The 15,343-nt window shown below is 43.9% G+C and overlaps 1 protein-coding gene across 2 annotated transcripts in view; it reads left to right on the top strand.

Annotated features, from left to right (window-relative positions):
- Positions 1-15,343, top strand: part of DOCK5 (dedicator of cytokinesis 5) — a 206,496-nt gene that overhangs the window by 79,120 nt on the left and 112,033 nt on the right. For both annotated transcript variants that reach the window (XM_059695951.1, XM_059695950.1), the window contains exons 4-5: positions 1,361-1,416; positions 3,202-3,298. In XM_059695951.1, the coding sequence (XP_059551934.1) occupies positions 1,361-1,416; positions 3,202-3,298 (153 nt within the window). The remainder of the gene's footprint in view (positions 1-1,360; positions 1,417-3,201; positions 3,299-15,343) is intronic.

Raw genomic sequence — 15,343 nt, 5'->3', positions numbered from 1 at the left:
AACGTGAGTCAGTGTTTGTTTCTGTTACAAATGCTTCTATCTTGGGCTTCTCCCAGTTATTAAGAGGAAACTAGTTATCAGATTATGAATACATGAGAACTGCAATTGGTCCTTTACCTTCTTGATCTGAAAAATCTTCTGCAAGGGTAGTCCTTGGAACTAGCAGTGTTACATCTTAATTTAACCTCCAAATATGGCTCTTTATAACTACTACTTCAAGTGGCTCATCCTTATCCAGTGCTCTACTTTCTTAATGAGTTCTGGACAGATTTCTACTGTAAAATATACATACCATAAAGTTATTAGACACACAAATTAGACACAGAACCGATGCTGGTTGAAGTTCACTCGTTTTCTGTCTCTGAATGGATTGAGGATCTCTGGGTACACAGGACTCTTTGACCCAGTCCCCCAGACAGCAAGATGTCCCTCTGCCACATTTGTGGTGAGCCACCCCTGCCATGGGATGGGCCACACTGACTCTTGTAGACACGGGGCTAAGAGCAGTGGAGCCCTGGTGCCTGTTAAACAGGTTCTTCTCTTACTTCTCCTGGCCCGGCATGCAAAATACCATAAAACAAAGAACCACAATGCCCGCTCCAGATGGCAGCCTCTCTGTTTATTGATGAGCGTGTCTCACAGTTAAACAACAGCAGCTTTTGCCATGGAAGGAAACAGACATCCATGGCTCGCTTCCTGTTGCTTCGATCTGATCTTCGTTTCTTCGGTTTCCACCAACCAGCTTCTAGTCCTTCTTTTAGGCCTTTGTGGGCTTTAGTTTTCCCCTGGGCAGTGCCACAAGACTGGTGTAGAACTGCCTCCTCAGTGTGTAGAACGGAGAGCAATTTGAGACTGGGAAGTGCTAAAAATAACCAGATAACCAGCACTAATTGATTTGGGGCACATTTGGTTAAAGTGAAAGTGCTGAGCGGAATCACTTTGGAAGATTACAATAATGTTATGGGCCACGACATACAATGCCCTCCATCTCACTAATTACGTGAAATCCTTTAAAGGGGATCATCTCATGGCAGGTAGGGTCTGATGGGATTTAGGATCTCACTGTTAAAATCCTCTCCACTATTGCAGCTCTGAGCTCACCTGGACATGTTTCCCTGTCCATTTATGAAGCATTTATCTTAAGCTCTCTGAAGCCAAGTCTTCATTGCCGCCTTTTCAGTGTTTCAGCTGTGATTTCACTTAGGTAGCCTCACTGTGATTGCTGCCCTGCAAGCCCAGCTGCAAACGGCAGCTACTGTCCAGGAGTCCTCCCGCCCCTCCATTCATTCTCGTTGCCGTCTGTGCCTTCCTCTGGGCTGAGATTTCTATGGCCATGTAACCAAAGTTCTTCTCTCTGTAGGGTATTTTCCCTGAGACATATATCCATTTGAAAGAGGCAACTGTGGAAGACCGAGGGTAAGTTCCATTTGGGGAAGACCCTAAAAATGATAAAGATGTAAAATTATCATTGCAGAATGCCTCATGAACTAGTACATGATTTCTCTCGACTCATTAATTCGACTTCTCAGATGAGAGAAATAAATAAACACATTTTCCTGGCACAATTGTTTATTCTGTCTTCTGTTCTTATAATTGTTCCTCCCTGGCATCCTTCCCAAGGACAGAAAAGACAGGCGGTGAAAGAATAGGAGGGTCTTTACCTTCATCTTGCACTGCCTGTTCACCGATTGCATGTGCATGTGTGCACACATGTTAATGTTTGACACTCCTTTGCTAATAATATCTGAGACCCCTTTTGGGAACTCTGGGAGACAGATGAGCAAGCTAACACCTGCACTAGTCAGCCCTGAATCGTGGACAAGCCCGCCAGCCTCAGGCCACCGCGGGCTGGGAAACAAATCTGGCCGATGTGGGTCACGAGCTTGATGAGAAATTATGAAATAACGTGCATGAACGTGCTCTACAGTAAACTTCATGTTCAGCTATTTTCTTGTTCACCTTTCTGTTTGTCCTGGAAATTCCTGCCTCTGGCAGTTATGAGGAGTGAGGCACCCAGCCTGAAGTGGGGGAGAGGCCAGGTAGTTGGCGAGCCCACAGCAGGGGAGGTGAGGGAACCAGGAGTGCCTGGAGGCAGACGGGTCCCAGGGCTGATACTGAGTAGAATGGGCCATAGACTCAAGGCTGTCAAACATTTTCAGTCATAAATTCTGCCTCCTTGTATTAGAGACAGGAGGTGGAAACATGTCCAAATACACTGGACTCCTCAGAAGCTGAATATGGACACCCTGCCCTCCTGGACAATCTTATTCCCAGAGGGCCACTCCTGGGCAACCTCCTGTGTCACTGCTACAGCCCTGTGGGCGCAAAGGAGGGGTGGAGGGCACTCCCTCTAATTGGAGTTGCCGTGTAAAATGCAGGATGCTCAGTAAATCTGAGATTCGGGTAACAACAGTAAATTTTTATAGTGTGTTCCAGATATTTCATGAGACATGCTAAAAAAAGTAATTGAATCAATCTGAAATTCAGACTTAACTGGGCATCCTGTATTTTTAAGTCTCACAAACCTACCACAAATCCCCGCTCGTTTGCTTGCTCTCACTCTCCCCTTTTCTCTGTTTGCTAATCATAAAAATGCCAGAGAGGATTTATGTGACTGAATGTCAGGCTTACCTTGTCCTGAGTCCCCTGTGAGTCAGAGGAGTTTGGTACGGATACATTTTCTGTGCTGTAAGGCAGCAGAGAAGAGAACCTGGTCCCATTCCAGAAAACAGCACTGCCCGCTGCCCGCCGGCAGTCTGTGTGAGGATACAGGCCCCGGGACCCTGTGCGTGCGCTTCTCCATCCACCCTCCCTACAGAAGCGATGCTTGGCAGACACAGCCCAAATCCTGGATTTTGGCTTCCCTTCCCGGTAATCGCTGGAGACAGCCCGGCTCAGTGATTGAGGCTCCCATAGAGATAGATGCAAAATGGAGTGGTTGAGGCTGGGCTAGGAGTCCATTGCTTTGCTAGAAGATGAGTTCATTTTAAGAACTGCGGTGTTCTCTGCTCCTTCTCTTTTCTCAGATGCTTAGGTATGACCGTTTCCTACACAAACCTCCCCGCAGTGGCCAAGTTTTGCTTTGTTTCAAGCCCAACCAGCCCCATTTCCATCTCTGAGCTCTGGGGACTCTGACCTCTGTCCAGCAGAGCAGTGACAGTCAGCTCGGAGTAATGCGGGCGTTTGTCTGGTTCTCTTTAGGCAGAACGAGACCGTGATTCCCGGGGAGCTCCCGCTGGTGCAGGAGCTCACGGCCACGCTGCGAGAATGGGCTGTCATCTGGCGGAAGCTCTACGTGGTGAGTTTCCCCCTGGGGTCGGAGCCGGTGGCGTTATTCCTGGGCTCTCAGCCTGTCTGTCCTGCTGCAAAGCCGTCCTCTGCAGGGGCCAGCCACGTGTTAGTCTGTGGGGCCTGGGTGCATCTTGCCCGGACCGTGCAATGGTTGATAACCAGCAGGTGCCCATTCCCCAGAGTAGGGTCATTGGTTAGATGGGGGTGGAGGAAGTGGATATAATCGTTAGTTCAGTCTTTTCTCAGCTGACACCAGGCCGATGGTAAAGTAATGAGGATAACAACTGCAAACACTTGCATAGTCCTAAGTGCCAGGAACTATTATTCATCCTACAAGGCTCCAATGAAGTAGGTGCAATTATGACCAGCTTATCGGTGAGGAAACGGCCATTCTGTTAACCTCTGCATGTAGTGAACACTAGGGGCAGCTATCTTGCACGAGGCCAAGAATGTTCAAAGTCCGTCAGCAGCAAGCTTATACCTGTATCCACTTTAGGATGTGCTTTTCATGACATCAAAATATACAAACACTGTTTTCTAAAGTTCCTTCTTTCCCAGTGGCCTCGTGGATAAGCATTGCTAGGTCTTGTCTCTGGAGGCATCTTCAGCCTTCCCTGGCTGGCCGGAATTCCTGGAAACGTGCTTCTCTTGTTCTCTGTAAATGAGTTCAGCAAGGGACCACACTCCCCTAGATGGCCTGGGGGTCATTCTCCTTCCTTTATGTGGCTTTTCTTTTTTTTTAAATCTAGGTTGTTTTTCAGTCATGTTTTGAGTCTTCATTTTGACTCTCAAAAGCCAATCTTATAAGTTATTGGGAGCACATCACTCTCGACCATGAAGAGACAGTAATCAAAAACTCACTCTGGCATAATTCTAAGAGTTCCTGTTGTTTCCCAGGGTGGATCACAGCAGCAGAAATCACCAACCCCTTTGGTGGAAAAGCACAAGATTTTTCTCTGCCTGCCCATGCCTCAAGGCCAAGTTTAAGCCCTTTCTTCTTCATAATCTGTCTTCTAAAGACACTAATCCATACGTTTCCTTCTGGACTATAGGAGCACTTACAGCTGAACCCATCATCTGGTCCTTCGGGCATACTGCCTTGTAATGCAAGTGATATTTTGATCTTTTTATGTTTCATTGAGGAGAGAGCTAACCTGTACGTTCTTAAATCACAAGCCCCAGGAGAATAGAGATGCTGTTTTAGTAAGCCCTTTGGCCTACGTCCATCATCTTATATTTCTACTGAAAACACTCTCTAGTTCTGGTTAATTGATTGGTTAGTGGTGGATGGAACAAGTTTGATAGATGAGAAATGATGTAGACATCAGTTAGCTCCTTAACATAGAGTTTCTGGAAATCAGTGAGTGGTGAAACATATTAGATAATAAGTACCAGAGAAAAGGCTTTTTTGAAGGTGGAATGTACAAGGGTGAATGTGGTAGACTTTTCCTCTTGCTAAAACACAGCTGTTGTGCTGAGTTTATTATCTCTGACCTCCACACGTCCACAGGTAATTGTGCCAAGTCTACTCTTGAAATGAGAATAAGGGAACCAGGGAGGAAGAAGTACGATTCATATATTTGGGCATCCAAATCCCTTAGCAGTTAAACGGCAGTGAGCTCAGGTTTGGGATTTCTTATGTGGGTGTTCCACTATTTAATAACAGAATTGGGTTCTAAGTTTAAAAAAAAATCCATCTCCTGTTAGAGGGTAGCACATTTTTCATCATAATTTTGACATCTATTAAAATAATTATTTTGTTCTTTGGGAATATTTTAAAAATGTCTTACAGCTGCTATTGGTTAACTAAAATACATTCATTGTGGGAACCTTAATCAACTGATAGGGTTGAGCAGTCTGCTTCTGCTTTTGATGTGCGATCACCATTAAGAAATAATCTACTTCCCCCAGCCAGCATGGGTCAGTGGTTGAGCGTGGACCTATGAACCAGGAGGTCACAGTTCGATTCCCGGTCAGGGCACATGTCTGGGTTGTGGACTCAGTCCCCAGTGCGGGGGCGTGCAGGAGGCAGCTGGTCCGTGGTTCTCTCTCATCATTGATGTTTCTATCTCTCTCTTCCTCTATGAAGTCAATAAAAATTTATTTAAAAAAAATAATCCACTTCAAATGGTTTTGTTATAAATCATGGCTTTCTCCGTTTTTCCCTTATTCCTTCCTAAACATTGATGGTTCACTTTAGACAGAATTTCTAAACTTCTTTCTCAAAAATGTGTGTGTCAAAGGGAAGACCTCAGATATTGTGCTTCACTGGGAAAAAGTAAAGGAACCAAAATCTGTAGTTTTTACCACCACCAACCCCCTCCTCCCCCCACCGACACACTTTTTTCCTTGTTTCTGTGTTCTGATTCTGTGTGTGAGTTCCTTCAGCCTAGGTAATGATAAAGACAGATTTTTCTCATCTATATCAATACTTGTTTCTCTCGTGCATTTCCTGTCACAGATGATGAGCCGTGCATTCTGTTTGCCTCCAACCTGTGGTACCTTAGAACCTCCACATTGCCTAGTTCTGTTCCAGGTCTAAGTTCACGAGGAATTGATGTAGACCAAGCATGTCAAACTCAAAGGCTAACACGGGCCAAATAAACAAGGTTTAGGTTTATGTGGGTTGCCAAAAAACTAAAGTTTTAATTTTCATAAAAACATAGGTTTATTTCGATAGAGACATGCTGAATACAAAGGGCTGAAATAAATGAGTAATGCTATATAATAAAAGGCTAATAAGCAAATTGTCCCCTTGACTGGGAGTTCAACTAGGAAGCCGGCTGGCTGGCCAACCGCCCACTGCCCCTTCCCCCGGCTGGACCTCCCTGACTACCCCTCCCCCCATCGGGACAGCCAGCCGGACCCCACCTGTGTACAAATATGTGCATCGGGCCTCTAGTCGTTAACATAAAATAATAGAACATTTTAATAAAAATTAATATTTTTTTCTTGAACATTAACTTACCAGACACTGAATAACTGCACAAATGAATAAGCGTAATGCAAATAAACCTATTTCTCTTGTTCTCCGAAAGTGAAATATTTCCTATTGCGCACACCACACAAGTCAGTCCAAGACTACATAGCAATTGGCTGCTAAAATATTCACTGCTAGTATTAGTGGAGAGAAATGGTGCCCCTGCACGTAGGCAAGTAAGGGAAATGAATGCAACACGATTATAGTGATCAGTCATTAGTGAATATTGTAGTTCGTTATTAATAATTATGTATAACAGGGTACTGTAAAAATCAAGTTACGAATTTTTTATTAAAATGTTTCTTACATACCGTTATATTGGCTGGGCTGCAGAAATATTCATTGCGGCCCGCAAGTTTGACATGCTTGTTGTAGACCCAGAGTCTTACCTGAGAGGAAGATGAGTTCCATTAACCAGACTCGGCCTCACTGTGTAAACAGGGGCAGTTGTGCTGGACAGGAGAGATTCACTTTTAGAGAGTCACCTGAACAGCTGTGATTCGATTTTAGCAGCTATCCTGTAATCTTGTGAAATAACTATAAAGATTTTTGAAAGGGAGGGGAGTTCTTATGCTGAAATGAGAGGAACCCATTCATCAAAATAGAAAGAAGAAAGGTCCATCCACCATTAACCAAGGAACCCCATCTTCCTTTTGTTCTTCTTTGTTACATTAGTATTATTTTTCCCATTTATCCTGGTTGGCCAAGCTGTAGGGGACAGACACAGGACTAGAAATTGGGAAGCTTGGTTTGTCATCCAGGCCTTGCCCTAACTGGCCTTTTGGTCTTGGGCAGGCCCCTCAAGGTCCTCAGGTGTCTGCTGGATTTTGCTCTTCTGTAAAAGTCATATAAAATCTGCCTTGTTGACTCCATAGAGTTTGAGGTATGAAAAGAAGTGATGCCTGCAAAGTCATTGTATAGGCAGACCACGGACTCTGCAGCGTGAGCACGTGACCCTTGATGCTGCTGTTGCTGGAAACAGGAGCGGCTCTGGCGGCCCTCCCACTGGGCAGCCTTGGCCCGTGTCCCTCTGATCTGACTTGGAGACTCTGAAGCTCCCTTGTGTACACTGCCTTTATCCAAGGCCACTTCCTCTCCATGTGTTATCGTCTTAGGCGGAGTGACCTTGAGCACTCAGTAACCAGGCTGTTTCTCTCCATAGATAGGGAGCCTCCTATGTTCAGGTTCAAGTGCAGGAGGCACAGGTCATTTCAGAAAGGAATGCAGAGTGCAGACTCGCAGCCGTTTCCCAGGCGCCAGGCCTGCACTGCTGCTCAGCCTCGGTTGGATCCTGTTTTACCGCATGTGCTTTTAGTAGTTGATCAGGAAAGAAGGAAACTGTGAAGGAGGAGGTGGTGGCCTGTGAAATGGCAAGACTGTGGACACTGGTGTCAGACAGGCGGCCAGTTCTTAATTCTGGCTTGCTCCCTTGCTTGGTACGTACTTTTATATTCACAAAAAGGAGCGAACCCCGTAACAGTTACCGCAACAAACCAACCGCAACAGAAAGAACGCAGGTTCTGAAGGCAGGGCTTTGGGTTCAGGCTCTGCCACTGGATGAGCCCATAGCCTGAGATGAGTCCTTTGACCTCCTATGTTAATTTCCTCACTTCGGGTGGTAATTACATATTGCACAGACCTTGCAGATTTGCTGTAAGAATTCAGTAGGATAATCTGTGTAGAACTTCTGGGACAGTGCCTGGCACCTGTCTTTAAAATGGGGCAGCCTGATTACCCCCTGACAGCACTGCTTCACAAACGCGCTGATTAACGATGACCTGGGTTAGAACGGATGGCACTGTGGGATTTAGCCCTGAGGTCCGTTAAGGGGGCCCTCCAGCTTGGGGTTGAAGAGGTGGGCTCCCTTCCAGCCCTATAGGGACCTAACTGGTTCAGGTGGATGGCTTGAAGTACACAATCCATTTTTCTCTGCTGCCTCTCGGGACTTTGCAGTTTTGCCAGCCCTGGAAAGGAGAGCCAACGAGCTGGACTTGCCTTCTTTTCTTTCTAGCGGCACATTCCTGCTTCATGTGAGTCCCCCCCTCCCAGAAGGGCAGACGCCTCTGCATTGATTTAGACACGATTGGGTTGATGTAATACCTAAGTTTACCTTTTCCATAACAACCCAGTTATACCTTCTGAATACACACAACCCTGCATCCTACCTCATAACATTATACTTTCTCAACTAAAAATCAGGTCTCAAAAACTGACATGTTGGAGTTTACTTTGGGGGAGATTGGGGCAAGAACTTTTGAAAGAGGGACTCCTGGAAATGGAGATGTTTTGGATGTCATACACATGCTCTACAACATCTCACCCTGAGACTAGCTCGGTGCTGTTCCCATCTTCCAGCTGGAGAAATGGTTTGTTGAGTTTTGGTCAGCCAGGACGTTTTGTCCATATAAGATTGGGAGAGGAATCTAATCCCCTCTCCTTAAGGGATGGGGAACATCCTGCCCGAGGGCCATATTAGGCCCTGCCAAGGCATTAGGGGTGAGTTAATTAAACGTTTGACCATGCCTGGCTTATGTAGCTCAGTGGTTGAGAGTCAATCCATGAATCAGGAGATTACAGTTCGATTCCTAGTCAGGGCACATAGCCAGTTGTGGGGCATGCAGGAGGCAGTCCATCAGTGATTCTCTCTCATCATAGATGTTTCTATCTCTCCTTTACCCTTCCTCTCTGTAATAAATAAATAAATAAATAAATAAACAAATAAATAAATGTTTGACCAAATATAGCAGGCTAATTTTTAAGTTGATAATTTTGTATGGCCCATGAATGATTTTATAAATATCCAAATGGCCCTTGGAAGAAAAAAGGCAAAAAAATATGAGCTCGAGGTAGGATGTGGTTAATATATATTTTGAATTAAGTAAATTTAACTATTAAAATGAAGTTTATACTAAGGACTGATCTCCTTTCATTTAAAATGTGCCAGCAAAATAATTTGAGAAAAAGCTATCATATGACCCAGCAATTCCTCTCCTGGGTATGTACCCGAAAACCTCAAAATCATGTATGCACAAAGTATATGCACCCGTATGTTCATTGTAGCATTATTTACAGTGGCCAAGATATGGAAACAACCAGTGTCCCTTGATAGAGGACTGGTAAAGAAGATGTGGTCCATATACACAATGGAGCACTACTCAGCTATAAGAAAGGATGAAATAGTGCCGTTTGTAACAACATGGTTGGACCTTGAGAACATTATGCTAAATGAAATGTCAGTCAGAAAAAGCTAAGAACTATATGATTTCACTCATATGTGGGATATAAAGCTGAAACTCATGAACACAAGCAGCAGTGTGGTGGTTGCCATAGGAAAGAGGATTGGTGTGAAGTGGGTCCTGATATATGGTGACGGGAGAAGATTTGACTGGGTGGTGGGCACATAGTGCAATATACAGCTCTTGTAACATAGAAACCCACACCTGAAACCTGTCTGTGCATGTTGACCAATGTCACCCCAATAAATTTAATTTTAAAATGTGCCAGCAAAATAAAACCTTGTGCTAGTCTCTAGTTCTCTAAAATTCTGGAGTAGAACAAGTGCCCATAACTGAGGGGGTTGGGGGAGGGAACTTGCCCCATACAATGAATCGCCCTTTCTTCTCATCATTGTGTATCCAGGCAGATTAAAGCTACTTAGGTCTCATCTTTTTGAACTGGTGCCGGGTACTGGCTTCTGGAACATGGGCTCTCAAGTGTAATTAAACTGGTCTCATAGTTTGAAACCAGCATTTGGTTGTTTATTACTAAGGACAGAAATTCCCGTACCAACTTCTTCCTGTTGTCAGACAATTTCATCTGTGAGTTGCAAGCTCCACATCATGCTAGCTCTCAGAGAGGCAAGGGCAGTGATCGGGACAGGGCAGGGACAGAGTTTTGGGTGTTTTTCTAGTTGCGGTTTTTCTCCGACTTTGGTGCCTGTCTTTCAGGATTTCTTGTACTACTTCCAGAGGCAAAACTTGTCCTTTACTGGAATCTTTTCTTTAAAAATCAAGCCTTGCCCTGGCCAGCATGCTCAGGGATTTGAGCATTGGCCCAAAAACCAAAGGGTCTTGGGTTCGATTCCAGTCAAGGGCATGTACCTGGATTTCAGGTTCCCTGGCCCACCTGGGGCATGTGAGGGATGCAACCAATTGATGTGGCTCTCTTTCACATCGATGTTTCTCTCTCTGTCTTCTCTCCTCTTCCCCCCTCCCTCCCACTCTCTCTAAAATCAATGGAAAAAATATCTTCCCACGAGGATTAACAAAAAAACAACAACCTAAAAATTAAGCCTTTGCTAGTCAGCCAAAGCCTTTAGCTGAGAGGGGAAGGTACTAGAATGGCCAGCAAGAGTGTGATGGAGGCCTGTGGGTTCCCTTCCTCCCAGAGGAAGAGTCAGTGCAGCCTAGGACACAGGAGCAAGACACCGTGGGGACCCCAGGAGTGCAGGTGCTCGGGAGGTGTGAGGTGAATTGCAGAGCGCTCTGTGCAGGTGAAATGGAATGTAGAGCCACCGAGTGCGTGAGGGCATCAGCAGGCATCCCATCGGCGGAGGACATGAGTTTACTGTCTCCATCTTAGACTTGAAGGCACTTCTCCTAGGGAAGGAAGGGATCTTCCTGCCCGTCCCTTGGTTTTACAGGTGGGTGTGTCAGAGAGAATATTTTGCCCAAAGTCACTTGGGAAGTTAATGGTAGACTTAGAGATAGAAATCAGGTCCCCATACATTCAGTTAAATACTTTGCCTCTAAACCCTAAAATCCCATGGAACAGGAAAGGTTGGTGATTCTTCTGCAGAGGGCGATGGGAGGAACAGAGAACCGCCTTTGGACCGTGGTCTGCATTGTTTAGGAAAGGGGAGCATTGAACCCAGGTTTCTGACCCCAGTGAGGCAGTGCTGTTGTCTCAGTGACCCCAGAATTCCTAAAATACTCAGTTCTCGCCCTCTGTATTCCTGCCATCATTGAAGGCAAAGTTCTTTTCTCTTATGGATTTATTTTATCACTACAAAGTACTTTTTGTACTAGGCATGTCCATTTTAATAACTATATCTACATAACCGTTAAAAATAAACACATTTGCAATCCCATGGCTGATACTTACATAACATTGCTTCTCTAAAGAAAGCTTGCTATTTAGGAAGCCCCAGTTTCCCTATTTATAGCAATTTAACAAAAATAGTCAGTTATCATTAACTTCTAACCACATATGTAATGTGCATTTTCATGTCACAATTAGTTTCCTTTTACATTAAAATAATTTTGAAGGTCTTTTTTAAATATGGTATTGATGTCCAATAAACTGTACATAGTAAACAATATTTGTTGCAGCTCATAGGAGTATTATCATTAATGATCAATATGTGATCATTTACAAACATAACATTTTGCAAAATTAGATTTAGGCATGTAATTACCCTATAAAACAAGAACTTTTTACAAAAATTATTTTATTTTTTCCCATTACCATTCATCCCCTTATACCCACTTCCACCTCCACCTACCCCCTCCACACAAAATAAAGGTAGGTGGGCATCCAAAATAAAAAGGAAAAATAAGACCTCAGAGATCTCTTAGTGGAAAAGAGGGTAAAACTTGAAACAAATGCAGGGATATCTTACTGTCTGGTAGAAAAAAATATATAGATATCTCTGTTTGGTGGAGGTGATCCTCAAATTGAAACCGGAGTGGCATTTTACATTTGAGTTGTCCAGATTTGTTTTTGAGTCCCTCCTCAGTCCCAGGATTGTGATGACTTTTGCAGATAGGATCAAAGAAATCTATAATAATAAAAGCATAATATGCTAATTAGACCGGACGTCCTTCTGGAAGACCTTCTGGACGAAGCCAGGGCTGCGAGGGCCAAGCCCCTTTGCACGAATTTCGTGCATCGGGCCTCTAGTTATTAAATAAATGTCCTGCCCTCCTAATTTTGTGACAGTGGCTGCTAGTGAAGAAAAGGTGGATATGAGAGAGGGCTAGAGGTACCAGGGAAGGTATTGTGCCAGGCAACTTGGGCTGTGCAAGATTAGAAAAGGGGACGGGAGGTTAGGGCAAGACTGGAAAGCACATGGAGACTCACGGGTCCTTGTCTCATGGTTTTGTGGGGGCACCCGATTTTCTCCTCACCTGCCCTCATACGCTGCCCCAGGAATCCATAAAGTGTCAGGGGCCAGCTATGGCTCAGAACAGCCAACTTACTAGTAGAACAATCTGAGGAGCGTGGCGACAAAATCCATTTCCTTAAAGTAGAGGGGGAATTGTGTGCTTTGGTGTGCTCCAGCCTGCTCGATCAGGATGAATTTGGCAGAGTGAGTCATAGAAGAATGGCTGTCTCATCCTTCTTTGGGGGAGAACTTGGCAAGCAAGGCTGACATGGACAGGCAATAATTAAGTTGCCTTGGATAACGTCTAGTGTAATTGAGACCAAGACTGGTGAGTGTGTTCGCAAAGAGCTGTCGCTCCTAGGGGCTCCCCTGGGACTTTGAGCCCTTTCTTGACCACATTATGGGACCTAACAGCTTAATTAAATTGAGAAGACATTTCAAAAATCCTAGCGGGGAACAGACAAATAGATTGCAAATAAGAAAAGAAAAAAAAAAGATCTCCTTTTTGCCCAGCAGCTTTGAAAGCAAATTTTATTTAGCTTCATTTCTCCCTCCGTTTTCCAGTTTGAAGGACGAGATGGAAACATTTTTTATAGAATTTACTGAAAAAAACAAAACAAAACAAATTTTACCTTTGCTCATTCAAAATGGGAATTAAAAGTCTCATTCTTATGCTTTCAAAAGACCAGCTGATGAGAAAGAGGCAGTTCAGAAAATGCCAAAAGCCTAAAGTGCAGTGAGTATCAACATTTTAAGCAGTCTTCGCAGCCTGTGTTTTTCAGATCAGTGGTGTTCATAGAGCAGATTGCAGTCACCGATAAACGTCTTGTCTCTCCCTCCTGCTCTTACAGAACTTTGACTTTCTTTTCGGGCCTTTCTCACACTCTGCTAATCTCACTGCTGCCTCCCACTGTCCCCACTTCTAGGCGGAGGCCTCCTCCCTCACGTTTACTCTTTGTTCAGGAGTATCGTGGATGTTTGCTGCACTGATTCTAGTCGATACCTTTTGTAGCAGCTGTCCCTGGGATTATTGTGGAAGGATATCACCCAGAACAGAATGTGCTGTACAGCCAGCAGCAACTACTGTGTGTGTGTGTGTGTGTGTATTGGCATTTCAAAAATATATATATATTTTTTTTATGATTTCAGAGAGAAAGGGAGAGGGAGAAAGAGATAGAAACATCAATAATGAGCCCTAGCCAGTTTGGCTTAGTGGATAGAGCGTTGGCCTGTGGACCAAAGGGTCCCAGGTTCGATTCCAATCAAGGGCACTGACCTCGGTTGCAGGCTCCTCCCTGGCCTGGGCCCTGGTCAGGGCGCTTGCAGGAGGCAACCTTTCTCACTTCTCTCTATCTTTCCCTCTCTCTTCCACTCTCTCTAAAAATCAATGGAAAAATATTAGAGAGGATTTAAAAAGAACATCAGTAATGAGAGAGAATCCTTAATTGGCTGCCTCCTGCACACCCCCACTGGAGCTCGAGCCTGCAACCCCGAGCCTGTGCCCTGACCTGGAATCAATTGTGATGCTCAACCACTGAGCCACACAGACCAGGCTGGAATTGTTTTTATAGCAGATAATACTTTCTATAATTTTAGAAGTATATGGTTATATAAATATATCATGACTTTTCACCTATAAAAAAAAGAAGTGTTATTATAGTATGCATGGGGTATGTCAAATTATACAGGTTTTTATTTAAAAGACATATTTCAGAAATGATACACAAAGCATTTTTCCCTGGCCCATCTCTGTATAGTGGCCCCTTTCCCCATGTACACCCTGTCATATCTTTATTTATTTTCCTTCTTGCACCTTTTTAAATTTACTTTATTGGGGTGGCATTGGTTAATAACATTGCATAAGTTTTAAGTATACAATTCAGGTAATACATCATCTGTAGATTGCATTGTGTGTTTTCCACCCAAAGTCTAATCTCCTCCCATCACCATGTATTTGATCCCCTTTACTGTCTTTATCTTTCCTCATCTCACTTTCCCTCTGGTCACCACCTTTCTATTGTCGTGTCTATGAATTTGTTTGTTCTTCTGTTGCTTTCTGTTTCATATACTACATGAGTGAAATTATATGGTTCTTGTCCTATTTCTTATTTCACTTAGCATGATGCTTCTTGTACTATTCATAGTTTGAAATTATCTTTTGTATATATGTATATATTAATATTATATATATTACATATGTAAATAGTATATATATAAATGTATATAGTTTACTTATTTATTTCTGTCTTTTGCCCTCTAGAATGTGGCTAGAATTTTATTTCCAGCACATAGTAGATGCTCTTGACCTTTAAAAAATATAATGAATCAACCAATCATTTAGATAGGACTAAGGTCATATGGCTCGACATAAAGTATTTGACTCTTAAAATGATTGGAGTACAGATGATTAGTTGGTCGTAAGTTAAGTTAGTTCAGTTACAGGCAGTTCTGACTGAAGCCCAGGATAATGGTTAATTTTTTCTACATCTCACAATTTTCTGGATGGTCTACCAGTTTTATGGGGATTTTAAAATAACATTTTACATTCTGGAATGACAGTTCTTTCTCCATCCATAATTCCCTCACACTGTACCCTTTATACAGCGCCTGCTCTGTGCCAGCTCCTAGGGATGCAAAAATTGGCAATGGCAAACTCCTTGCCCTGTAGGCACTTCCATGTAAGCGGAGAGCAAGCTAAGCCAGCCAAGGCTGGGGTTCTGATGCTGTGACAGGACTTAATTCCAGGAGCTGGGAGAGGGACAGTGAACTCAGAGTTAGGGTTTCGAGGAAGAGACTTCTAAGTTGAGGCCTAACAAGTAAGAATTAGCAGTTGATGGAGGGTGTAGTGTGTGAGTGAGTGGGGATGAGCAGGGAGTAAGCGTAGGGGAGAGGAGAAAATGGTTCCAAGTAGAAGTATCGTTAAAGGGTCTGGAGCACTCAGGAGAAATGGACGTAGCTCTGCATGG

The sequence above is a fragment of the Myotis daubentonii genome, chromosome 5 (genome assembly GCF_963259705.1).
Source record: "Myotis daubentonii chromosome 5, mMyoDau2.1, whole genome shotgun sequence".
Classification (NCBI taxonomy): domain Eukaryota; kingdom Metazoa; phylum Chordata; class Mammalia; order Chiroptera; family Vespertilionidae; genus Myotis; species Myotis daubentonii.
This window is presented reverse-complemented; position numbering and strand designations above follow the sequence as displayed.